The 25,544-nt window shown below is 55.8% G+C and overlaps 2 protein-coding genes across 8 annotated transcripts in view; one reads left to right on the top strand and one right to left on the bottom strand.

Annotated features, from left to right (window-relative positions):
• The first annotated feature begins 3,104 nt into the window (after positions 1 to 3,104).
• Positions 3,105 to 25,037, top strand: AP5Z1 (adaptor related protein complex 5 subunit zeta 1). Of its 3 annotated transcripts, none has more exons than XM_067012605.1 (17): positions 3,105 to 3,184; positions 15,047 to 15,184; positions 15,281 to 15,467; positions 15,745 to 15,886; positions 16,016 to 16,128; positions 16,525 to 16,693; positions 16,984 to 17,124; positions 17,311 to 17,348; positions 17,427 to 17,589; positions 18,017 to 18,195; positions 19,015 to 19,157; positions 19,522 to 19,662; positions 20,160 to 20,271; positions 20,530 to 20,627; positions 20,999 to 21,122; positions 21,198 to 21,412; positions 24,149 to 25,037. In XM_067012605.1, exons 1-17 carry the CDS (start codon positions 3,144 to 3,146, stop codon positions 24,372 to 24,374), a joined length of 2,370 nt encoding a protein of 789 aa, XP_066868706.1. In that variant the 5' UTR covers positions 3,105 to 3,143; the 3' UTR covers positions 24,375 to 25,037. The 3 variants fall into 3 exon arrangements, with proteins under 3 accessions (XP_066868706.1, XP_058893310.1, XP_066868707.1); XM_059037327.2 differs by lacking the exon at positions 24,149 to 25,037 and adding an exon at positions 21,643 to 22,195; XM_067012606.1 differs by lacking the exons at positions 3,105 to 3,184; positions 24,149 to 25,037 and adding an exon at positions 21,643 to 22,195 and having other exon boundaries at positions 15,109 to 15,184; positions 15,345 to 15,467.
• The window catches only part of LOC131740922 (monocyte to macrophage differentiation factor 2), a 141,837-nt gene continuing 120,291 nt past the window's right edge, over positions 3,999 to 25,544 (bottom strand). For 3 of the 5 annotated variants that reach the window (XM_067012598.1, XM_067012599.1, XM_059037324.2), the window contains one exon: positions 25,058 to 25,252. In XM_067012598.1, the coding sequence (XP_066868699.1) occupies positions 25,147 to 25,252 (106 nt within the window). In that variant the 3' untranslated portion in view covers positions 25,058 to 25,146. Of the gene's footprint in view, positions 4,133 to 18,417; positions 22,141 to 23,707; positions 23,855 to 24,177; positions 25,253 to 25,544 lie in introns of those variants that run through there. The other 2 variants (XR_010836426.1, XR_010836425.1) reach the window with 2 other exon arrangements.

The following is a 25,544-nucleotide window of genomic DNA, read 5'->3' as shown; positions in this document are numbered from 1 at the left end:
GGAAGCCAGGTTGTGCGTCGCAGCCGTGAGATCATCGTTGCCGAAATTTGGAAACAAGCCAACTATTCGTCAAGAGTAGAATGGAGAAGTTGTGGTGAAACTCACACAGTCACACACTGATCAGCACACGGCGGTAAGAGCTGCTGCCACCCTACAGCACAGATGAGCCTCACGGCGTCACCGTGAAGGCAAAATGCAGTACCATGGGTTCCATTTGTGTGACATGTGAAAAGAGGCAAACGTGATCTCTGGTGATGAGAGCGAGGCTAGCGGCTGCCTCTGGGGAGGGGAGTGGGTGTGGGCCGCGAGGGGTGCGGGAAGCCAGCGGGGAGGGGGAGGCGTCCTGAATCCTGGATCTTGGCCCTGGCCGCTCAGGCTTACGGCAGCCAGCTTGCCAGAGCTGCATGTTTTTTCAGGAATTCTGAGAGCTAACTGTTCACCAAAGGCCTCATTAAAGTTTTAGTCACACAAACTTAATAATGTAAAAACTTACGTTCAGCCCCAAGGTGATAAATACTCAATTCATAGCTCACTATTATTTTACTGTTACCGACGCCGTCGAGGTTGTTTGCGTGGATTGGGCCTGCGTGGTGAACGGAGCCCAATGGGGTGCTGCTTACCGTGGATCTGCTCCCAACCGGCCAGTGACAGCACGTTGGCAGCTGGAAATCCGCCACTGTGGGAGTGTCCACACCACGGAACTTACCAAACACTACAAATCAGCCTCCCCACACCCGCAGCAGAGCCAGTTAAAGGTGGACCAGCATACCACTGAGTTATAGAAACGTGACACATCACCGAGTCCATTTAAGGTTTGTGTGCTTTATGTATGTTTTACTTTAATAAACTCTGTGTGTGTGTGACTGTGAAACTGGTATTTGAACTCCTTTCCAAGCCTCACATTTTGTAGGTTCAAAGGCAGCTACGTTTGGATTGGATTTGTAGGCCACGGCTCGAGTAAACCAGCAAATTCCCACCAAAACCATGTGTCGTTATTAAGTGACTGTCCGGTAGCTTCAGACCCAACTTTCTGTGCTGTTTCGTGATTCCAGGCCTGGGCCTCTGCTCTGCCGGCTCCTCCCTGGTCCGGCGGCCTGACGCGGGGCGATGGCGGGGCCTGGAAGGCCGGAGGCTGCTTCCTGTTCTCCAAGGCTCGCTTCAGCTCCAGGAAACGTCCTGGCAACGGCAGCTGACAGAAGTGGGTTGTCCCAGCCCGTGGGGGCCTCCTCCCAGGTCAGTTTCAGCTCTGCGGGACCCTTCGGCCCAGCCCTAGGCTCTCACCATTCCACCCTCTTCCCCTTGTTCCCCCAGCATTCAGCATTAGTGCCCCTTCCGTTCTCCCACACCTGGTTGCAATTCTTTATATTGAATCTTCTAATGAAATCCCCGCTTTCCATCTCCAGACGGGCCTCCGACGGACGCCAGGTGCACGGACTCCGTGCTAACGTCGCTCAGGCCTCCCTGCAGCACCTGGGACGCCTGCTTGGCTGGCCACCGCCCAGCAGGCAGCGGGCAGAGCGGCTACAGGCGTTGACCTGGACTCCAGGTGCGGGTTCCCATCCCTCCCCTCTTCCCTTACCCTGCTTTATGACCCCTTCAGAGCATTTCACTCCTAGGCTTACGTGTGTGATTGTATATTTGATAATGGTCGTTTCTGTTGGCTGTAAACTCCATGAGCGCAGGGACTTGGCCTCTCGCGGTCCCCAGTCCCCAGAACCTAAAACCCTACGAGCACAGCACAGGGACTCGGGCATTGCTTGTTCCTTGAATGAATGACTCCACAAACCTCCTCAGCCTCTCCGGCCCCGAGGTCGAGTGAATGGTACCACCGCATAGGCAGAAACCCGCTGCTGCCCTTGTTTTAACCTGTTCTTCCTCTCACCCAAATCCCTGTTACCAGGTGCTACAAATCCCCCCTGAATCAGCCTGCGTCTCCATTCCCGTGGCCCTTACCTAGCTCAGGGAACCTCCCTCCCTCTCCTGGACCAGCCCCTTCTCTCCACCCACCCACCCCACGGCCCCCCAGTCCATTCTCTACTCTGCTGCCAAACAGCAGGTTTCCCCCTGAGGTGCATGTAAGCCACAGGAAGCAGGCCTTCGTGCTGCCTTCACGACCTTCGCCTAGTCCATCCCCTCCCAGCCCTTGGTCTGACACCCTCTGGGCTTATCTTAGGCACCTGTCCCTCCCGAAGTATTCCTCCTGTTTTAGGCTGTAACAGCATTTATCACGCTGGATTGTCACTGCCCAGAGGACCGCCCTGTGTCCGCGCGCAGTCTGCAGGGTGGAAATACTGTGGCCAACACACCTCTCAGAATTACTAGAAATTGACCTTCCCTCTCTGAGCATGTTGCCTCATCTGTAAAACGAGATACCGATAGTCTGTGATTATGGTGGGGATTGAATAAGATTTTTAAAGCAGCAGGTACAGCCTACGTTGGGTGCAAAATGAAACGGGAGCTTTAAAAAAAGAACTGCTGAGAGCTGCAGCTGTTCCTTGCAAACTGCAGGGCACGGACCCAGACCACAACCGCAGTCTGTGTAGTATTTTCAGGCCGCACTGAACACGGGACCTGCAGGCGGCGGAGCGGACTGTGTTCATGCAACAGAACCTAGAACTGGGGCGATGAGCTGAGGCCCAGCGGTGACAGGCCGCTCCTAACGGCTCCCGGGCGCCCAGCGCCCGGAGCTGCACCGGGGTGCCGGGTGCCATGGTTCCGGGTTGCGGAGGTTCCGGGGTCTCGAGGTCCCGGAATCCCGCGGTCCAAAGTGCCGGAACGCGACCCAAACCCAGCCCTGACCGGCAGCCCTCGCGCTGACGGCCCCGCCCCCGGCTGAGGCGCTCCGTCAAAGCCCATTCATTGGTCGGCGGCCTGTGCGCCCTGCTCACGTGATGCGCCACGGGACGCTGCACGTGACGCGACCCGGAAGCCGGCGTTGCTGCGGGCTTTTCTCCCGGAGTCGCCGGCGTGCGGGTTGCGAGAGCTGCTCTCCGGTCGGCTGCGGAGGCGGCGACTGTGGAGGCGGCGGCGGCGGCGGCGGCTGCGGCTGCGGAGGCGGCGGAGGCGGCGGCGGCTGCGGCTGTGGAGGCGGCGGCGGCGGCGGCTGCGGAGGCGGCGGCTGCGGAGGCGGCGGCGGCGGCAGGATGTTCACGACGGGGGCGGAGAGTCTGCTGCTCCAGGCCAGGTGCACCCGAGCTTTCCCCTTCGGGCACTTGGTGGTGGGTCTCGGAGCCGGGCCCGCGCGCGGCGACTCGAAAAAGCCCCCTTTGAACCCACTTTAGAGACTCTGAGGTCGGGGAGGCCACGCGGGCCAGGCACGGGGTGAGGAGGTCCGGGGAGGGTCGAGCTGGTCCCTGGAGGAGGTGGCTCTTGAGAGCGCTCTGAAGGATGAGTGGAAGTGAAGTGGGGTGGGACTCTGCTGACGGTTTGGCCAAAGGCTTGGCGGCTGCGGACCCCACGTCTGGCAGGAAGTGGGGTCCAGAGACGCTGGAGAACCTGCTGGGTTGAGCCATGGCGAGCCCTGTGCAAAGCCCATGAGTTCGATACCTTGCGAGGGCTTTGGGGAGCCATGGAGGATTTTGTGATATAGAAAGATCCGCTCTCTTGTGGATGCTTTGGATGTATTGAGAAATTACCCAGCGTCTTAGGACCCCGAGCTGGCTCTGGACTCTCACTAAGTCGGTAGCCCCTTCCTCACCAACTAGCCACTCATGGGAGAAATTAGATGTAAGCTCGGAGTAAATCCCCATAGTCCATCAGACAGTGTAAGACTTGACGCTACTTAAGAGAAGAAAATGCGGCCAGAACCATGGTTTAAAAAACAAAACAAAACAAAACAAAAACTGGATTCGGAGCTGGACCAGTTGGTGGGAAAGATTAGGCTGGTTGAGGCTCCTCTGATCTTAGGGAAGCAAGATCTTGAATGCATATTAGTTTCAAAAGGCTGCAAACAGGGTAAACGTTTGATATGGTCAGAATAACCTCTGAAAGTCTGTTAAGCAAGTGTTGTGAGGACTTGTAGCACCGTCTCCCCACCAAGTCCAAAAAAGTCTGTATTTCTTTCAATCTTGGATGCATATTCCAATATTCAAGTTCCAGTATTCCAATTCAAGTTCACTTGAATTTAGGAGAGCTGTATTTTTTAAAAAAATAGATATCTTTTTTCAAAAATTGAAGTATAGTTGATTTACAATCTTAGTTTCAGGTGTACAAGATAGTGATTCAATATTTTTATAAATTACACTCCATTTAAAATTATTCTAAAATATTGGCTATATTCCCTGTGCTATACAATATATCTATAGCTTGTTTAATACATAGTTTGTACCTTTTAACACCCTACGCCTATCTTGCCCCTCCCCAATTCCCACTCTCCACTGATAGCCACTAGTATGTGCTCTGTGTCTATAAGTCTGTTTCTGTTTTGTTGTATTCGTTAATTCCATTTTTTAGATTCTGCACTATAAATGGTAACATACAGTATTTGTCTTTCTCTGTCTGACTCATTTCACTATGCATAATATCGTCCAGTTTCATCCATGCTGTTGCAAATGGCAGAATTTCACTTTTTTATGGCTGAGTAATATTTCATTGTGTGTATATATCTATAATCGCATCTTTATCCATTCATCTGTTGATGGACACTTAGGTTGCTTCCATATCTTGGCTGTTGTAAATAATGCTATGAACATTGGGGTGCATGTACCTTTTCAAATTAGTGTTTTTGTTTTCTTAGGATATATACCCAGGAATGGAGCTGCTGGATGGTATATAGTAGTTCAATTTTTAGTTTTTTGAGGAACTTCCACAGTTTTCCATAGTGACTGCACCAATTTACATTCCCACCAACAGTGAACTAGGGTTGTCTTTTCTCCACATTCTCACCAGCATTTGTTATTGTGGTCTTTTTGATGATGGCCATTCTGACAGGTGTGAGGTGTTATCTCATTGTGGTTTTGATTTGTATTTCTCTGACGGTTAGCTGTGTTGAGCATCTCTTAATGTGTCTATTGGCCATCTGTATGTCTTCTCTGGAAAAATGTCTCTTCAGGTCTTATGCCCATTTTTAATTGAGTTTTCTTTTATATTGAGTTGTATGAGCTGTTTATATATTTTGGTTATTAATCCCTTATCAGTCATATCACTTGAAAAAATTCTCTCCCATTCAGTAGGGTTCCTGTGCTGTGCAAAAGCTTTTAAGTTTAATTAGGTCCTATTTGTCTATTTTTGCTTTTGCTTCCTTTGCCTTAGGAGATAGATCCAAAAAAAATATTGCCATGATTTATGTCAAAGAGTGTTCTGCCTGTGTTTTCTTCTAGGAGTTTTATGGTTTCCGATCTTACATCTAGGTCTTTAATCCATTTTGAGTTTACTATTGTATATGATGTTAGAGAATGTTCCAATTTCTTTCTTTTACATGTAGCTGTCCAGTTTTGCCAGCACCACTTATTGAAGAGACTGTCTTTTCCTCATTGTGTGTGTGTGTGTATGTGTGTGTATTCTTGCCTCCTTTGTCATAGATTAATTGTAAGTGTGTGGGTTTATTTCTGGGCTCTCTTTTCTGTCCCATTGATCTATGTGTGTTTTTGTGCCAGTACCATACTGTTTCAATTACTGTAGTTTTGTAGTAGAGTATAGTCTGAAATCAGGGAGCATGATACCTCTCTCCAGCTTTGTCCTTTTTTCTCAAGATTGCTTTGGCTATTCATGGTCTTTTGTAGTTCCATATAAATTTTAGGATTATTTGTTCTAGTTCTGTGAAAAATGTCGTGAGTATTTTGGGAGGGATTGCATTAAATCTGTAGCTTTGGGTAGTACGGAGAGTTTAACAATATTAATTCTTCCAATTCATGGACATAGGATATCTTTCCATTTCTTTGTATCTTCAGTTTCCTCTATCAGTGTTTTATAGCTTTCAGAGTATAGGTCTTTCACCTCTTTCGTTAAGTTTATTCCTAAGTATTGTATTCTTTTTGACATGGTTTTAATAGGATTGTTTTCTTGCTTTCTCTTTCTGATAGTTCTTTACTAACATAGAAAAACAACAGGTTTCTGAATATTAATCTTGTATCCTGCAACTTTACTGAATTTATTTATTCTAATAGTTTTCTGGTGGAAAATTTAGGGTTTTCTATATATGGTATTATGTCATCTGCAAATAGTGACAGTTTTACTTCCCTTCCAAGTTTTATGCCTTTTATTTATTTTACTAGTCTGATTGCTGTGACTAGGACTTCCAATAGTGTGTTAAATAGACGTGGTGAGAGTGGGCATCTTGTCTTGTTTCTGATATTAGAGGAAAAGCTTTTAGCTTTTCACTGTTGAGTATGATGTTAGCTGTGGGTTTGTCATAAATGGTCTTTATTATGTTGAGAGATGTTCCCTCTGAGAGATGTTTGATGAGAGTTTTTATCACGAATGGATGTTGAACTTTGTCAAATGATTTTTCTGCATATATTGAGATGATCATGTGAATTTTATCCTTTCTTTTGTTAATGTGGTGTATTACACTGATTCACAGATATTGAACCATCCTTGTGACCCTGGAATAAATCCCACTTGATCATGGTGTATGATTTTTTTTTTTGGGGGGGGGGGCTGTGCTGAATGGCTTGCAGGATTTTAGTTCCCTGACCAGGGATTGAGCCCTCGCCCTCAGCAGTGAAAGTGCAGAGTCCTAACCACTGGACCTCCAGGGAATTCCCTATGATCTTTTTTTTATTGTTGAATTTGGTTTGCTAATGTTCTGTTGAGGATTTTTGCATCTATATTCATCAAATATATTGGCCTATAATTTTCTTTTTTTGTAGTGTCTTTGTCTTGTTTTGGTATCAAAATGGCCTCATAGAATCAATTTGGGAGTATTTCGTCCTCTTCAGTTATTTGGAATAGTTTGAGAAGGATGGGTATTATCTCTTCTTTATATGTCTGGCAGAATTCCCTCATGAAGCTGTCTGGTCCTGGACTTTTGTTCACTGGGAGTTTTGGTTTTTGGTATTTTTATAAATTTATTTGTTCTGTTTATTTGTGGCTGAGTTGGGTCTTCATTGCTGTGCCCGTACTCTCTCTAGTTGTGGTGATGGGGGGGCTACTCTTCGTTGTGGTGCGCGGGCTTATTGTGGTGGCTTCTCTTGCTGCAGAGCACAGGCTCTAGGCGCACGGACTTCAGTAGTTGTGGCTCTCAGGCTCCAGAGTGCAGGCTCAGCAGTTGTGGCACACAGGCTTAGTTACTCCGCGGCATGTGGTATCTTCCCGGACCAGGGCTTGAACCCGTGTCCCCTGCATTGGCAGGCAGATTCTTAACCACTGCGCCACCGAGGAAGCCCAGGGAGTTTTTTTAATTACTAATTCAATTTCACTACTAGTGATAGGTCTGTTCAGATTGTCTATTTCTTCTTGATTCAGTCTTGGACTGGTGTGTTTCTAGAAATGTAGCAGTTTCTTCTGGATTGTCAAATTTGTTGGCATATAACTGTTGGTAGTATTTTCTTATAGTTTTTTGTGTCTCTGCGATATCAGTTTTCATTTCTCCTCTTTCGTATCTTATTTTATTTGGATCCTCTCTTTTTTTTTTAATTGATCAGCCTGACTAAAGGCTTACCAATTTTATATATTTATATATATATGTATATATATATGTATATATATACATATATATATATATATATATTTTTTTTGGCGGTACGCAGGCCTCTCACTGTTTTGGCCTCTCTCGTTGCAGAGCACAGGCTCCAGACGTGTAGGCTCAGCGGCCATGGCTCACGGGCCCAGCCGCTCCGCAGCATGTGGGATCTTCCCGGACCGGGGCACGAACCGTGTCCCCTGCATCAGCAGGTGGACTCTCAACCACTGCACCACCAGGGAAGCCCCCAATTTTATATTTTTAAAAAACAGCTCTTGGTTTCATTGGTCTTTTTTTGTTTGTTTTTTTGTTTTTGTTTTTCTTTGTTTTTTTTTTTTTTTTTTTTTTTTGCGGTACGCGGGCCTCTCACTGTTGTGGCCTCTCCCGTCGCAGAGCACAGGCTCCGCACGTGCAGGCTCAGAGGCCATGGCTCATGGGCCCAGCCACTCCGCGGCACGCGGGATCTTCCCAGACCGGGGCACGAACCCATGTTCCCTGCATTGGCAGGCGGACTCTCAACCACTGCGCCACCAGGGAAGCCCTCGTTGGTCTTCTTTATTGGGTTTTTTTTTTTTTTTTGTCTCTAGTTTGTTTCTTCTCTGATCTTTATTATTTCCTTCCTTCTGCTGACTTTGGGCTTTGTTTCTTCTTCTTTTTCTGATTCCTTTAGATCGTAGGTAGTTAGGATGTTTGAGATTTTTCTTGTTTCTTGAGGTACGCCTGTACTGCTATAAATTTCTCTCTTAGAATTTCTTTTGTTGCATCCCATAGATTTGGGAATGTGTTTTTATTTTCATTTGTGTTGAGGTATTTTTTATTTCCTTTTTGATTTCTTTTATGGACCCATTCGTTTTTTAGTACCATGTTGTTGAGTGTCTACATGTTTGTGTTTACCCCATTTTTCTTCCTGTAATTGACTTCTAGTTTCGTACAGTTGTGGTCAGAAAAAATGCTGGATACAATTTCTGTCCTCTTAAATTTGTTGAGACTTGTTTTGTTGTCTAGCATGTGATCTATCCTGTAGAACATTCCATGTGCACTTAAAAAGAATGTGTATTCTGCTGTTTTTGGATGGAATGTCCTGTAGGTATTGATGGCCAATTGAATTAAGTCCAACTGGTCTAATGTGTCATTTAAGACCACTGTTTCTTTACTGACTTTGTCTGGGTGATCTGTCCATTGATGTAAGTGGAGTGTTAAAGTCCCCCACTATTTTTATCATTATATAATGCCCTTCTTTGGCTTTTGTTAGACTTTGTTTTAAAGTCTACTTTGTCTAATATGGTATTGCTGCCCCAGCTTTCTTGTTTCTATTTACATGAAATATCTTTCTCCATCCCCTTGCTTTCAGTCTGTGTGTGTCTTTAGTTCTGAAGTGAGTCTCTTTTAAGCACCATATAGATAGGCCTTGTTTTATTATCCAATCAGTCACCTTATGTCTTTTGATTGGAGTGTTTAGTCCATTGATATTTAAGGTGACTATTGACGGGTATGTACTTATTGCCATGTTGTTGCTTGTTTTCTAGTTGTTTTTTATAGTTCTTCTCCGTTTTTCTTTTCTTTCTTACCTTGAGGGTTTTTTGTTTTGTTTTTTTCACATGTTTATTGGAGTACAATTGCTTCACAGTGTTGTGTCTGTGTACAACAATGTGAATCAGCCATATGTATACATATATCCCCATATCCCTTCCCTCTTGAGCCTCCCTCCCACCCTCCCTACCCAACCCCTCTAGGTGGTCACAAAGCATTGAGTTGATCTCCCTGTTCTATTCAGCAGCTTCCCACTAGCCATTCATTTTACATTTTGTCGTGTATATATGTCAGTGTTACTCTCTCACGTCATCCCAGTTTCCCCTTCCCCACCATGTCCTCAATGTCATTCCCTACATTGCGTTTTTATTCCTGCCCTGCCACTAGGTTCATCAGTGCTGCTTTTTTAGTTTCCATATATATATATGTGTTAGCATACAGTATTTGTTTTTCTCTTTCTGACTTACTTCACTCTGTATGACAGACTCTAGGTCCATCCACCTCACTACAAATAACTCAATTTCATTTCTTTTTGTGGCTGAGTAGTATTCCATTGTATGTATGTGCCACATCTTCTTTATCCATTCATCTGTCGATGGACAACTAGGTTGCTTCCATGTCCTGGCTATTGTAAATAGTGCTGCAGTGAACATTGTGGTACATGACTCTTTCTGAATTATGGTTTCCGCAGGGTATATGCCCAGTAGTGGGATTGCTGGGTCATATGGTAGTTCTGATTTAGTTTTTTTAAGGAACCTCCATACTGTTCTCCATAGTGGCTGTAGCAATTTACATTCCCACCAACAGTGCATGAGGGTTCCCTTTTCTCTACACCCTCTCCAGCATTTATTGTTTCTAGATTTTTGATCATGGCCATTCTGACCAGTGTGAGGTGATACCTCATTGTGGTTTTGATTTGCATTTCTCTAATGATTAGTGATGTTGAGCATCGTTTTATGTATTTGTTGGCCATCTGTATGTCTTCTTTGGAAAAATGTCTATTTAGGTCTTCTGCCCATTTTTGGATTAGGTTGTTTGTTTTTTTTATATTGAACTGCATGAGCTGCTTGTATATTTTGGAGATTAATCCTTTGTCAGTTGCTTCATTTGCAAATATTTTTTCCCATTCTGAGGGTTGTCTTTTTGTCTTGTTTATGGTTTCCTTTGCTGTGCAAAAGCTTTTAAGTTTCATTAGGTCCCATTTGTTTATTTTTGTTTTTATTTCCAGTACTCTAGGAGGTGGGTGAGAAAGGATATTGCTGTGATTTATGTCATAGGGTGTTCTGCCTATGTTTTCCTCTGAGAGTTTTATAGTGTCTGGCCTTACATTTAGGTCTTTAATCCATTTTGAGTTTATTTTTTTGTATGGTGTTAGGGAGTGTTCTAATTTCACTCTTTTACATGTAGCTGTCCAGTTTTCCCAGCACCACTTATTGAAGAGGCTGTCTTTTCTCCCCTGTATATTCTTGCCTCCTTTGTCAAAGATAAGGTGACCATATGTGTGTGGGTTTATCTCTAGGCTTTCTGTCCTGTTCCACTGATCTGTATTTCTGTTGTTGTTCTAGTACCATACTGTCTTTATTACTGTAGCTTTGTAGTATAGTCTGAAGTCAGCAAGTCTGATTCCTCCAGCTCCATTTTTCTTTCTCAAGATTGCTTTGGCTTTTTGAGGTCTTTTGTGTTTCCATATAAACTGTAAAATTTCTTGTCCCAGTTCTGTGAAAAATCCCATTGGTGATTTGATAGAGATTGCGTTGAACCTGTAGATTGCTTTGGGTAATATAGTCATTTTCACGATATCGATTTTGATTTGTGGTTACCATGGGGTTCATACATGGTGACCTTTGTACTAGCTTATTTAACTAGTTGACCCACAGCCTTTACTATATATTTGACCCACAGCCTTTACTATATATTTGCCTTTACTGGTGGGACTTTTTCCTTTTCTGTAAATTCTTGTTCTAGCCTTTTCCACATAGAGGAGATCCTTTAACTCTTAGCGTCAGTGTAATATTGATGAACTCTTTTAGTTTTTGCTTGTCTGAGAAGTTCTTTATCTCTCCTTTAATTCTGAATGATAACATTGCTGGGTAGAGTATCCTAGATTGTAGGTTTTTCCTTGCAGCACTTTAAATATATTTCATGACACTCCCTTCTCGTCTGAAAAGTTTCTGCAGAAAAATCCACTGATAGACTTATGGGGGTTCCCTTGTATGTGATTGTTTTTCTCTTGCTGCCTTTAGAATTGTTTTTTTTTTTTTTTTTTTTTTTTTTTTTTGCGGTATGTGGGCCTCTCACTGTTGTGGCCTCTCCCGTTGTGGAGCGCAGGCTCAGTGGCCATGGCTCACAGGCCTAGCCGCTCCACGGCATGTGGGATCTTCCCGGACCGGGTCACAAGCCCGTGTCCCCTGCATCAGCAGGCGGACTCTCAACCACTGTGCCACCAGGGAAGCCCCGTTTTTCTTTTTAATTAATTTATTTTTATTTACTTATTTTTGGCTATGTTGGGTCTTTGTTGCTGCACGCGGGCTTTCTCTAGTTGCGGCGAGCGGGGGGCTACTCATCTTTGCGGCACGTGGGTTTCTCATTGCAGTGGCTTCTCTTGTTGTGGAGCACCGGTTCTAGGCGCGCGGGCTTCAGTGGTTGTGGAACGTGGGTTCAGTAGCTGTGGCACACAGGCTTAGCTGCTCCGTGGCATGTGGGATCTTCCTGGACCAGGGCTCGAACCCATGTCCCCTGCATTGGCAGGTGGATCCTTTTGTTTGTTTGTTTATTTATTTATTTTTGGCTGCATTGGGTCTTTGTTGCTGCACGCAGCCTCTCTAGTTGCAGCGAGGGGAGCTACTCTTCGTTGCGGTGCACAGGCTTCTCTTTGCGGCAGTTTCTCATTGTGCAGCATGGGCTCCACATGCGTGGGCTTCTGTAGTTGTGGCACGCAGGCTCTAGAGTGCAGGCTCAGTAGTTGTGGCGCACGGGCTTAGTTGCTCTGTTCTGGACCAGGGCTCAAACCCATGTCCCCTGAACTGGCAGGTGGATTCTTAACCATTGCGCCACCAGGAAAGTCCCATGTTTATCTATTCTTTTTCCTAGTTCGAGTAGGTTTCTTATTACTAATGCTTTCAACTCTTTATCTGGTAAATTATTTATCTCTGTTCCATTGGTTGTTTTTTTTCAGGTTTTTTTTTTTCTTGTTCTTTCATTTGAAACAAATTCCTCTGTCTTCTCATTTTGCTTGGCTTTTTTTGTCTCTGTGAAAGTAGGTGAAACAGTCACCCATCGTGGTCTTGAAGGGGTGTCCTCGTGTGGGAGCGTCCCTGTACATACAGTCTGCATGTGCCCAGTGGCTTTGGTGGGGGAGCAGAAGTCACATCTTCCCCCAGGGTGTGCTGGCAGCTGTCGCCTTGGTAGGAGGTGTGGCTGGAGATGTAAAGGGGCTGGAGCCAGAGCCAGGTGTGAGCTGGAGCTTCTCGTCTGTTGAGTGGCCATCACTGCCCTGTCAGGGCGGGTCCCAGTTTGCTGGAGCAGCTGTCCTGAGGGTCGGGTCCAAGCTGGTTCTGTTCCACGTGTGTGCTCTCCCCGCTCCCAGCAGCAGCATCTTTGCCCCCAAAGGGGAAGCAGTGCTGAAGCAAGAGGGGCTGGGGCGGGTGCTGGGTGGCCACAGGCAACCAGCCAGAGCCCCGGGCAGTCGCAGTCTGCTTGCTCTGCCTTATCTCGGGAGCCAGCAAGCCGGCGCCCACGCTTCACGAGTGGAGTCTAGGTCTCTTACAGCCCCTCTGTTGGCCCCACTGGTTTTCAAACCAGCCAAGGGAACTCATCTTCTTGGTGTCAGACCCCGAGGCTGGGATGCCCAGTATGTGGTTTGAACCCCTAACCTCCCCAGGGAGGTCGCTGAGCCCGAGTACACGCCCCTCCTCTTCTGCGTCCCCTACTAGGGCTGCAGGTCCAACCGATCGCCGCGCCTCCCCAAGCCCGCACGGATCTTCCTCACAGCCTTGGTTGCCCAGGAGCGTTTCTGCCCGTCTCCAGTTTGTTTTCAGTGTGGATGTATTTTTTTATGTGTTCGTGGTGGGAGGTGAGCTTTGTGTCCTACTTTGTCATCTTGATCTCGTCTCCCTGAAAACACAGTATCTTTAAATGCTAGCGTCGCACTCAGCATGTGACATGCTTAGCCTAGAGTTCTTGCCAGGGGACGTGTGAGAACTGAGACCCACTCAGAACACCCAGCTCACCTTCTCTTCAAGGTCATAAATGTACAGGCTGCAAGGCAGAAGCAACAGCCTTCGCTATGTCATTCCTGTTTCTCTGTCTCGGGTGGGTGGGAGCCCCTCCCTCTCTGGTGGGATTTGAGGAAAGGTAATAACTATCAGTTGAGTCTTACTAGTTTTCACTATTTTTCTTTAATTAAGCCGGTGATTTTTGGTGGCACTTTAAAACAGATTACTAAAGTTTGGGAGTTAGGATTTGGAGTAAATTTTAGTTTGTCTCTGTATTTTTCAGAGATGGAAAGCAAGGCTGGGGGAGGTTACCGGAAGCGTGGCTTGTGAACTGCAAACAAGCGAAGAACGTGGGACCTGGGTACGGGGGGAGGGGGGCAGCCAGGCCCGGGGGGGGCTCCTGGAGGACCCGACAGCTACCCAGCCGCGAGGGAAGCGGGCAAGAGCGTTCCAGGCAGAGGGTCCGCGCCAGGGGCAGAAGCAGGAGAAACGGGACGAGACGGCCGGCGAGCACGGCCAGCAGCCGGGCGTGTGGGTCGGAAGGCAGGGGAGAGCTGCTGAAGGGGGGAGGCAGACCGCCTTGAGGCGGAACCCTGTGACGTGGAGAATACGTGGCGAGGGGCACCACCCTCTGGGAGGGCGTCTCCTCAGTTACAGTTAAGCGCGGGACGTGCTGGCAGCTTCTGCCGGGGTCGTCGCCCCGGCGAGCAGCAGAGCGGACCCGGCCTCTCAACTCCGTCTCGTCCCCGTCCCACACGCGCCTCTGCTGGTGTCTGTAGGTGGCCGAATCCCACTCTGGCTGGATTAAGTGCAAAAATGGAAACGGGGCGGGGGGGGGCGAGGCGTGGTGGGGAAGCCATTGGGGTTTGTCTGCCAGCCTTCGGGTAAGAACGGGAAACCCAAGCCGCCGCCCGGGACCCCCAGCCCACGTGGTTCTCGGACCTTCTCCTCAGCCCCACAGCCTGGGGGCGCGCCGTCTCTCTCGGGTCAGAAGTGCAGACCCCGAGCTCGAGCAGAGCGGACGCGGTGGTCTTCAGCCACGGCCTTGGGGGCGGGGACCCGCGGCGGGGGGCCGGCTGTGGAAGGGCCCTGCCAAGAGCCCCCCAGAAGCTCCCAGCGCCGTGACTTGTGGCCACATTGCTTTTTCTTGCCTTTTGGGCTGAAGTAAGCCTAGAACCAGGCTTCCGTTTTGAGACTTGGTTCAGCATCTTACCTGTTATAAATGCTCAATGGATCAACTTTTAAATTAAGTATTAATGTGTCATAATATCTGACCTTTCATTTTTAATTCTTGTTCCCGGAAGTTAAAGGCTCACTGCAGGAATCCTTTGAAAAGCAGCTGGCTTCGGCCTAAGTCCCCCTTCCTTTTGACTCGTAAACCAATCGCTTTGTGCTTCCGGTCCTGGAATAACAATCCGAATGCGTGGAGGTTCGCTGGAGTAACTGCTGGAGTGAGGGTCCCCTGCCTGGCGGCGGGGCGGCACGGACCCAGCTCGGGCACCCAGTCAGCGGGTTCGTCACAAGAGGCCTGGTGGTGCTGGAGCCACCTTCCTCCATGACACCTGGGTTGTCCTCTGCTCAGCAGGGACGGTCCCCAGCCCGAGAGCCGTCCCGTCACAGCTCAGGGTGGCGTTTCCGGGTCCCTCGCTGCCGGGTCGCCAATGCTGTCATCTTTGTTTAGGGAGATCCGGGACGAGGAGCTGGGGAAGTTCTGTGCCCGGGTCTGTGCGCTACTGCGGAAGGAGGACTGGGGTCCCGACGCCGTGGACGCCCTGCGGAGGCTCTTCCTCATCGTCTCGGCCACGAAATACAACAGGAGGTGAGCGCACGGGTCCCTGGGGCATCGCGGGGCGGGGGGGGGGGCGCCGCCTGCCCCGGCCCGTCCCCGGACGGGTGACACGCCCCCTCCCCCCAGGCTGGAGAAGCCCTGCGTGGCGCTGCTGCAGACCACCCTCTGCTCGCCCACCTGCCCCGAGCAGCTCCAGCTCCTCTGCGCCGCCGTCCTGAGAGAGATGTCACCCTGCGACGGCCTGAGCCTCTCCTGCGACCACATCCAGAACACGCGGCAGCTGGACCTCGTGGCCTCTGTGCTCTTGGCTCAGGTAACGTGACTGCCGCCGCCCTGCCCTTGGCGGCCCCGGGGCCTCGGTGGACCAGCAGGCCACATGCTCCCCGGGGGTGGGCGGGCTCCGCTGGGCCCCCGTCACCCAGCAGCCCTCGGCGCCGCCCGGGCGCCTCCCCCCTCCGCCCCCATTCCGGGTCGGGGGCATGAGCCGGGGCTGTGAGGCTGATTCAGGCCGCGGGGCCGGGGCCGCTCTCGTGGCGTTCTGGACGCCCGAACCGGGTGGCGTTGGTGACGCGCAGGAACACGTTCCACAGGGTGACCAGCAGCAGGTCAGGAGCTTGGGCCGGTGCGTCCTCAAGGTCCTGGAGAGCCGGCAGCCCGAGGGGCCCGGCCTGAGGCACCTCCTCCCTGTCGTGTCCAAAGTCACCAGCGTGGCCCCGGACGCCCTCCATGAAGGTCTGCACATGCCCTGCCACCGGGGGTGAGGGGCCGCTGGGGCTGCTGCCGGTTCCTGGGAAGACCTGCGGCAGCCCGGGCCTGCGGGACTTGACTCGGTTCCTGCGGTGTCACCCCCGCCCCGCACAGGGCAGACCCGGGCGCTCAGCAAGCGGCTGGGGGACTGGCTCCGCTACGCCAGCGTCCAGCAGGGCGTCGCCCACTCCTCCGGGGGCTTCTTCTCCACGCCCAGGGCCCGGCAGGTGAGGCTGGGGGACTCGGAGCCCCCCGTCCCCGGGCCGCCTCAGCCGGCCTGGCCTGCAGGCTGCCACCCACTCCTCCTCCCTGGTTCCAGAACAAGCACTCTCTCCTTGCTCCACTCGGGCATGCGGGGGCGCCTTGGGTCACAGCTCCCAAGCCTGGGACGCGCTCTGGGGGTTGAGGCCCAGAACACGCGGGCAGGGCTCGTGTTTGACCGAGGGCCGTGCTTTCAGCTCAAGGGCCTGCACTCACGCACCCTGGGGGGGGGGGTGGGGGACGGGGTGCCCGTGGTCCCAGAGGGGCATGGACGGCCGGGGCGGTGGCTCACGCCCCATGCCGCCTGTTCTCGGCCCTTCCCGGGCCCTGCGGCACCGGCTGACCTTCCTTGCCTCCTGCAGCTGGGCCCTGTCACCGAGGTGGACGGGGCAGTGGCCACGGACTTCTTCACGGTGCTGTCCACGGGCCAGCGCTTCACGGAGGACCAGTGGCTGAACGTGCAGGCCTTCTCCATGCTGCGGGCCTGGCTGCTGGACAGCAGCCCCGGGGGCTCCAGCGCCCCGGATGCAGGTAGGACGCAGGCAGGACGTGCTGGGCCCCTGGGCAACGTCGGCTGAGCCTCGTGGGCTCCAGCAGGCCTTTCCCAGATGTGCTGAGAAGCCAGATGTCGACAGGACTGCTCAGACAGCTCCTCCAGACGCGGCCTCCTCTGCAAGCAGACAGCCTGGGCTCATCTACACCACCGTGTCCAGTTGGGGTGGCAGCATGCGGGACAGGGCGCAGGCCTTGGCAGTCGGCGACGGCACGGACCCCGCGGACGGTCCTTCTCTGTCCTGCTGAGCCCTCGTTCTCTCTTCCAGACGACAGGTCGGAGCTGGAGGGCTCCACCTTGTCCGTGCTCTCAGCCGCCTCCGCCGCCGGCCACCCGCTGCCGCCCCAGGAATGGCTGCAGGAGAAGGCCTTCGAGTACTGCCAGCGCCTGCTCGAGCAGAGCAGCCGCCGTGAGTCCCGGGCACCCTCCCCGTCCGCGGCCCACGGCGCTCGGGCCCCACCTCGCGCCTGCGCTGGGGCCGCTCCCAGCTGTGGGCTCCCCGGCCTCTCCTCCAGCTTCCAGAACACGGGGCACCTGCTTGTTCGGCTCTTCTGATGGGGACGCAGAGACCAGGTGGCTTTCTTCCCTCCCCCAGGAGCCCTGAGGAAGGCAGACTCGGACCTGCAGAAAGCAGTGAGTGCCCGGCGGGCGGGCGGGCGGGCGGGCGCGCGCTCACAGCTCCGTCTGAGCAGCCGCCTCGGGTCCCCGCAGTGTCTGGTGGAGGCCGTGCTGGTGCTGGACGTGCTCTGCCGGCAGGACCCCTCCTTCCTGTACCGCACCCTCTCCTGCCTGAAGCCCCTGTACACGCGCCTGCGCGGGGACCCAGCCTGGGTGCGCGCGCTGCTGCCCGTCGCCCAGTTCTTCCTGCGCCACGGTGAGCCCCCGCCCTCCCGTGGGAGCAGGCCCGCTCGCAGGGAGGGCGGCGTTCCCCTGCACTCGTCTGTGGAGCAGCGCGGAGCACTTCGACGGTGGGAACTTCTAAGTGGATTTAAGTAGCAAATTAAAACGTTACCAAGCCTGTGTTGAGCTTGAACTCTCTGCCATGAGAGTTTCCTGGAAGGTGCCGTGAAACCAGCCCTTTCCAAGGAACTGTCCCCGTCAGCGTAACCAGGTCTGTGGCCAGAGACGCCTGGGGAGAGCCCGATCCGGCTCAGCTGGCTCTTCCCGTGCTCGCGAAGGGCAGACACGTCTGCCTTTGGTGTCCCGCAGCCACGTGTGGCCCTGGAGGCCTGGCCCGAGGCTCGGGGGGCCCCTGGCAGCACCCGAGGCCTTGTGGCCTGACGGAGCCTGCTGCCTTTCAGGGGAGGCCGCCGCAGTGGACGCGGAAGCCGTCTACCAGCACCTCTTCACCAGAATCCCCGCCGAACATTTCCACAGCCCGATGCTGGCCTTCGAGTTCATCCAGTTCTGCAGGGACAGCCTGCCTCTGCTCGGCAGAAACCTTGGCGTTCTCAGGACGAGCTTCCCCAACCTCTTCAAGGCACGCTCGGTCACCCGTGAGCAGGGGCTGGGGGGCCTGGGGCGTGCAGGGCCCCTGGGCCAGTGTCCTGGCATGGAGGAGGGGCTGTGCCTGTGCCCTCGGGAAGGCGAGGGCGGGCCTGGCTTGGTGGCTGGGCTCGCAGAGTTGGTTCAGGTTAGCATCTCTTCACTGGGGAGCGTTGCCGGCTGTGTTCAGCCATTTGGCACCTTTGTCTCTGATGGGTTTTTCTTTTTTTTTTTTTTTTTTTTTTTTTAATTTTGCTGCGTTGGGTCTTCGTTGCTGCGTGTGGGCTTTCTCTAGTTGCGGCAGGCGGGGGCTATTTGTTGGGGTGCGCGGGCTTCTCATTGCGGTGGCTTGTTGTGGATCACAGCTCTAGGCGTGCAGGCTCCGTAGTTGTGGTACGCGGGCTCCATAGTTGTGGCTCACAGGCTCCAGAGTGCAGGCTCCGTACTTGTGGCTGACGGGCTTAGTTGCTCCGCGGCATGTGGGATCTTCCCGGACCAGGGCTCGAACCCATGTCCCCTGCACTGGCAGGTGGATTCTTAACCACTGCGCCACCAGGGAAGCCCTGATGTGTCTTTTGTGATTGGCGTGTCGCTGCATGGCCTTTCCAAAATCGATCAGGAAGATAAACGATGATAAATGGAAAGTGATTTGATGGTTGGTACAAAAGTGAGTGCAGAAGCAAAAAGAATAGGGGGGAAGACAGCTGAAGAACATATTTTCCAATTCCCGAGTCACAGTGAAACATGAGGCGGTGGCAGGGCTGGCGTCCTGCCTGCCGGGCTCCCACTGGAACTGCCCCGCTTGTCCCCGCAGTTCCTGGCTTGGAACAGCCCGCCCCTCACCTCCGACTTCGTGGCGCTCCTCCCATCGCTGGTCGACGCGGGGACGGCCGTGGAGATGCTCCACCTGCTGCTGGACCTGCCTTGCCTGACAGCAGCCTTGGACCTGCAGCTCAGGTGAGCCCCTGCGCGGCCCCGCTGCTCTCTGTCTGACCGTGTCTGCCCTGGCCCGGCCCCTCCTGCTCTCTCCCAAGCAGAGTGTGTCTCTGCACCTCTTTGCCGCCCCCTGACGGCAGCCCTGGAGCCCAGCCTGTCTTTCACTCAGCCCCGCAGCCTCCCAGGGGCCGGCCCCCAGGCCCCTTCGGGTCATCCTGCAGCCCCTGGCTGGGTCAGGGCACAGTGATGTCACGGTGACGTCCACTCTAGTCTCTCCCTGGCCAGTGGGTACCGCGAGGGCAAGGGCCCAGTCCAGCTCCAGCTTCTTCTGGCCTGGGCCAGAGCCCACACCCGAGCCCGGCCTCGGGCGTCTCTCTGCTCGCAGGTCGCTGCAGGCCGCATCCGAGAGGCCGCCCTGGGACGTCTCCGTCAGGGCCCCCGGCTGCCTGGAGGCCTTCCGGGACTCGCAGGTCCAGGGTCTCTTCCAGCACCTGCTGCGTGCCCAGGCCAGTGGGACCGCGGAGAGGTAGGGCTCGCCGCCGGGCGTCCCAGGCCCCACACGGGACACGAGAGCTCCCTGAGACCTTGAGGCTGGGCCCTGGCATCCGCCCCAGGCCTGGTGCCTTCTGACCTGGAGAGACGGCTCTGGTGACCCCCACCCAACAGGCGCTGGCCACGTGGCCAGGCGCTTCCCGGGCACCTGGCTTGCGGTCTGCTTGTTCAGTTTCCTGATCCCGTCCTTGTCGCCCTGTGCTGACTCCTTTCCGCGGGTGGGGAAAGGGAGGCTTAGCACATCCTGGGGGCGGGAGGGCCAGGACTGGACCACAGCCTCCTGCCCCCAGCTGCACTCCAGCCCTCCCGTGTGCCCCGGGAGCAGGGCTGGCCGGCCGCGGAGGGAGCAGGCCGTGGGTTAGGAGATGCGCAGGGGAGCCTCTGGTAAGGGCAGAGCAGGCGCTCCCAGAGCCGGGTCCCCAGGCGGACGGGGAACCGGCGTGTGCTCAGGGCCGGGCCGTGTGTCCCCAGGTTGACGCCGCTCTACCGGCTGCTGCAGCCCCTGGCCGGCTGCGCCCGGGTGGTCCAGTGCGCAGAGGCCGTGCCCACCCTGCTCCGGGCGTTCTTCTCGGCGGTGACGCAGGTGAGCCCGCTTCCTGGGGCCTCTGTCCCTGCAGCAGAGGGCCGGCCGGCGCCAGGACCCACAGGGCCCCAGCTTCCTCCGTGGTCAAGGGGCCGGTCCGTCACAGCAGACAGGGCTGCTCACACCAGCCCCGGCCCAGCTCCTGTCCCTCCCAGAACCGGGGCCAAGAGAAGCCCACAGGGCAGCAGCCGGCCAGGGCCAGAGCAGAGGTGTTCCCTGGGGGTGGGACGCAGTCTCTCTCTCTCTTTCTCCCCACAGTTTGCTAACGGGGCCCTGGCCAGCCAGCTGGCACTGCTGCTCCTGGAGCGAAGCGACTCGCTTTACCAGGTCCCGGGGTACGAAGCCGCTGTGCACAGGTGGGTCCCTCCTGGCGGGCTTCGCCCCTCCTGCAGCTCCACGGCCCAGCCCTGGACGGGTTCACTGACCCTGTGCTCTCCGCCCCTCGCGGCTACGGTTCCCCGGCTGCCACAGACCCCACCCCAGCCTCGGCACTTCCTCGGCCACCGCACGGACCCCTCTCTGCCCACCCAAGCCCCTCTTCCACGGAGCCTTCCGGCGCATCCGTCCCCCTCGCTGGAGGCCCAGTTCATGCGGGCGCATCCCGCCGCAGCCCGGCCGCCTCCCCTGCTGCTCGGGGGCTTCCCGCCACCGCCCAGCGCTTCTCGGGGCGGGCCGCAGGGCTGGGGTCCGTGCGGGGCGAGCACAGCCCGCGTGTCCTCTCTGGCAGGGTGCTGGGCTCCCAGTTCCCGGCCTTGTGCAAGCTGCATCCCCCGCTGGTGGTCGAGCAGGCGAAGGAGCTGCTGGAGTTTGTGGGCGGCCCCCGCGGCGGCGGGCACGTGCTCACGTCCGTGGTAAGGCAGCCGCCGCCCCGCCCCGCGCGTCACGGGCGGGCCTGTCACAGGGCTGAAGCGCTGTCCCCCACCCAGGTGTGGGCCATCGGCGAGTACCTGTCGGTGTCCTGGGACCGGCGGTGCACCGTGGAGCAGATCAACAACTTCTTCGAAGCCCTGGAGGCCCTGCTCTTCGAGGTCACCCAGTCGCGGCCCTCCACCACCCTTCCCAAGTGTCCTCCGCAGGTCATCTCCGTGCTCATGACCACACTGACCAAGCTGGCCTCCCGGAGCCAAGACCTGATTCCCAGGTACCAGTTCCCGGCGGGAAAGGGAACGGCTTTGGAGGCTGTCCCGCCCCCCAGAGCCGCACAGGCCTTCCGGTTGGGTGCAGGTGGCGTGGGCTGGGTCAGCGCTGCCACCTCCCCTCCCAGCTAAGACCACGCCAGCCGTGTGCTCCTGGCAGCTGGTCCCCCAAGACGCCCCTGCCCACGCGAGGGGAGCGCCTGCAGCTGACGGGCTGGGCCTCCCTCGTCCCCAGGGCCTCCCTGCTCCTGTCCAAGATGAGGAGCCTGGCCCAGAGCGCAGCCCCGGGCTCCGCGTGCAGCGAGGAGGACGCGGGGGCCGTCCGCACGCGGGCCACCGAGCTGCTGAACCTGCTGAAGATGCCCAGCGTGGCCCAGTTCGTGTTCACGCCCAGCGTGGCCGCGTCCGAGCCCCGCTATCACCGCGACACCAACACGGCCCTGCCCCTGGCCCTGCGCACGGTCAGCCGGCTGCTGGAGAGGGAGGCGGGCCTGCTGCCGGGGTGAAGGGACCGGTAGACGCCGGGCAGGGCTGCCCGTTGAGAGCCTGGTATTACCAACCATGGCTTCGGGGGTCAGGGAGGCTGTCACAGTCTCAGCCTTTGGCCTCTGTGTTTTTCTCTTAACCCCTTTCTCTCGTGACCACGCTGAGCTGTGTAGTGACACGGCACTGATTCTCGGCTTTAGCTCCTCTTGGGACTGGGTGGAAGCTGCTTGGTTTGTGTCTTGCGGTCCTTGTTTGTTTGGGGGCAAGAAGAGACACGGCGAAAATAAACCTCCTTTACAAAATGGCTGCGTGAACACGGCGGGGTGCGTTCTTTTTCCCTCCACCGGGAAGCAGGGAGCCCCACAGGCAGCCGCGTAGCTGCTGCGGGGTCCAGGGGATGCAGTGCTGCGGGGCTCGGAGAGCTGGCCCCGGGGCTGGGAGGGGCCTTCACCTGGTGCTCTTCCTTCTCGCCTAACCCCCACGTGTCAGGGCCGAGCCCCATTCAGCGCGTGTCCCAGGTGGCACAGAAACCACAGCCCACTCACACACACGCGCGGTCAGTCAGGAAGCAGTGTCAACCTCCCCGAGGTGGCCGCGGCCACTGGGAAAATGGGTTTGGTCAGTGACATTTCTTAAATCTTGTCCCGCTCCTAAGTTGAAGACGGTAAGGCTGGGGCTCTGGGGCCCCCGCGGGGTGGGCTGGAGGTGCCGTCACCTTCGCAGACTGCAGCCTCCTGCGAGCAGGAGGACGGGCAGGGCACCCAGCGGACTGCTCCCAGTGACCAGGATACCTGCCGCCAGAAGCCTTGCTGGGCGCAAGTCCGGGTGCGCTTTGCTCTTACACCAAGTGGGCGAGACACATACCCACTCCTGTCAAGCGCTTTCTACCACTGTTCGGTTCAAGTCAGGCCCCGCCCCGCTTGTAAACCAACCCCCAAGGCCGCACCCCAGCTCTCCGGGCGCCTGGCGGGGCTCGGCCACTAGGTGGTGCTGCTGCTCCGAGAGTCCCAGCCCGCCGGCTCCGCCGCGCCCATCCAGGCCTGCTCCTAGCCACGCCCCTCGCGGGCTCCGCCACGCCCCAACTCCGGCCACGCTCCTAGCCACGCCCCCAGGCTCCGGCCCACGCTCCCGCGGTCCGCTGCCTCCGCCCCCAGCGGTTTTGCGCCCCCAGACGCCCTAAGAAACGCCCGCCGCCGAGGAGGCTGATGGGGACCGGGGCGGGCGCCTCTGGCTGGCGTCCCGGCCCCAGGATGCTTTCCGAGAAGCGACAGGTGGTGCGCGGGTGCGGGGCGTGCCAAAGGACACCTGACCCTCCCAGGATGGGACCAACCCAGCCCTGCGAGCCCCGGCGACGCCCTTCTCCCGCCCCGGCCCGGGCCTGCCTGGCCCTCCGGACTTGGGTCCAGGGAGGCCAGGGCTGAGGATGTGACACTTAGAGAAAATGCTTTTTTTCAATTTGCCAAATGCCAATTAATGCTCAGCTTTCAGTTTTTTCACGTCGTTCGTTCAGATATTGCAAGTTCGGGTCTTAAACGTTCCTACGAACCAGTTTGAGAATACGGACTTTGAGGGGACTTTTTTCCCAGCTTCACACAGAGCCAAGGCCGCTCTAGAAACGTTCCCTTACCATTGTCTTTGCAGGGTAGACTTCTGTGGGGGCTGAGTCCAGTCCAACGACCCGAGCTCGAATCCGGCGGGGCCGGGCTGTCCCAGGCGTGTCGGCCGCAGCGGCAGGGCCGCCGGGGCCTCGGAGGCCGGGAGGACACGGGCTGGGCTGCGGCCCGGAGGATGGCGCGCGAGCAGGGCGCACTCACCTGGGCCGGGCGCGCACCGCAGCCGCGCCGAGGGCGGGCGAGGGTGGCCGCTTCCAGAGCTTGGGTTCTGTCGGATTGTCCTCACAGCATTTAGGGCGCTGGCCGACTGACGTAGAAAATGACAGAATTGTGCTCCACTTTCCTCGTCTGCAAATAATGGGGAGAGTCACAGTGCTGACCTCGAAGAACATCCCGGGAATGAAGTGTGTCCTTCCCTGCAGAGGGCTCCGAGGGCTCTCCGCACTGGCTCCCTGCCAGCGAGAGCAGAGCTCGGAGGTCTCCCCCTTCCCCGGGGCCCCAGCCCTTCCCTGCGGGAACTCTGCGGTACGCGGGGCCCCCCAGCTCCGTGCAGCTCTGCTTCAGGGCAGGTGGAATCCGGACACCTGGCACTGAGCGCCCGCAGGGCCGGGCCCCCACCTGCACGCTCTTCTGCACCCACAGCTGCCCGAGGCCCAGTGCCTGGGACACACCTTCCGGCCGCTGGTCCCTCCACGAGAGCCCTTTCTGCGTAAGGGGTGTGTCTGCAGCTGCCCGGCCGGGACCCTCTCGTCCCCAGAGTCTGCGTTCCTGCCAAAGAGGAGGACCCCAGCCCAGAGCAGGGAGGCGGACGCTGCCGAACCTGCCGAAGACAGCCAGCCGGAGGGGCCCGCACCCGCTGCCACCGTGACACCAACACGGCCCCGCGCACGGTCAGCGGCTGGTGCAGGAGACGGGCCTCCCACCAGGGTGAAGCAACGGCCACCAGGTGGACGCCAGCCGGGCCGCAGACTGAGAGCCTGGGACCGGCCAGCCTGGTATTAGGGCCCAGCCGTGGCTTTAGCGACCAGAGAGGACATCGGGAGGGGTGTGAGTCTGGGGGAGGAAGCCTGGATACCTGCGGTGGGTCAAGACTCTCACTTTATAACCTTCTGGGGGGTTCCAGACCCTTTCTCTGGGACCGTGCTGAGTGTGGCATCACCGAGGGCGCAGCCCCTCTGATGGCGGCCGGCCGGGGGCTGCCTGCGTCTCCGCCGCCGCTCCTTGTTGGCGGGCAGGCGAGGCGCGAGTTAGAGCCATCCCGGCACCCCAGCGAGCCCCGTGTGCCCCCGGGGTCTCTCCCGCGCTGGCAGGGCGGGAGCAGTTCCTCGGAGGGCACCGGCCCACCGCCGGCAGCCCTTCTAGGGGGCCGGCACGGTGCCCACCCAGACTCCACGCCCGCCACCCTCTACAATACGAAAGAGAGTTTATTGAATCTATACTTTAACACTCAAATCTTCAAACGTAAAGGCTCTGTGACAAGCATCACAACTTAACGTTATCTGTCATGTCAATAAAATAAAATGTACACTAAGGGCTGCGGCTAGTGTCCTGTGGGTGACGCAGCCACCCCAACAGCCTGGCAGAAGGGCCGTAACCTGGGAGCCACAGGTGTAGGTGCCCGGGCCGCCCCTGCACGGCGCCTAGGGAGGGGGCGTGCGGAAGCGGATCTTCTTGGCCGTCTCCACGTCTGACTTGGCAACCAGAAACCGCACCTTCTTTCCCCCGTGCCGGATCAGATCCACAGCTCTGAAAGCAGAGAAGGGATGGGGACGGTGTAGAAGGGCCCTCCGGCTGAGGACTCACTGCCGGTCCAGCGGGCAGAGCCTCCTGGAGGTGCCGGGGGGGGCGACCCAACCCCCCACCCCCCAGCTGTCACGCTAAGTGGACACTTACAGTCAGCAGCCCTGAGCCCCCCGCACTGTGACAGAGCTTCGGGATCACGGAGCCTGCGCTCTCGCGGCCTGGTCCAGAGCCCGCCCCACCCCAAGGTGCCTGAGCCCCCGCGGGGACTGGTGTGTCATCGGAGGGCCAGTGGGGG

Source organism: Kogia breviceps, chromosome 14 (genome assembly GCF_026419965.1).
Source record: "Kogia breviceps isolate mKogBre1 chromosome 14, mKogBre1 haplotype 1, whole genome shotgun sequence".
Lineage (NCBI taxonomy): Eukaryota > Metazoa > Chordata > Mammalia > Artiodactyla > Physeteridae > Kogia > Kogia breviceps.
This window is presented reverse-complemented; position numbering and strand designations above follow the sequence as displayed.

What these genes read in the sequence shown, in the direction of transcription:
- AP5Z1 (XM_059037327.2), top strand. Translation starts at nt 3,144, where the DNA reads ATGTTCACGACGGGGGCGGAGAGTCTGCTGCTCCAGGCCAG. An exon ending in GGCACGTGCTCACGTCCGTG is followed by an intron (nt 21,123 to 21,197) that starts GTAAGGCAGCCG and finishes TCCCCCACCCAG; the next exon opens with GTGTGGGCCATCGGCGAGTA. An exon ending in AGCCAAGACCTGATTCCCAG is followed by an intron (nt 21,413 to 21,642) that starts GTACCAGTTCCC and finishes CCTCGTCCCCAG; the next exon opens with GGCCTCCCTGCTCCTGTCCA.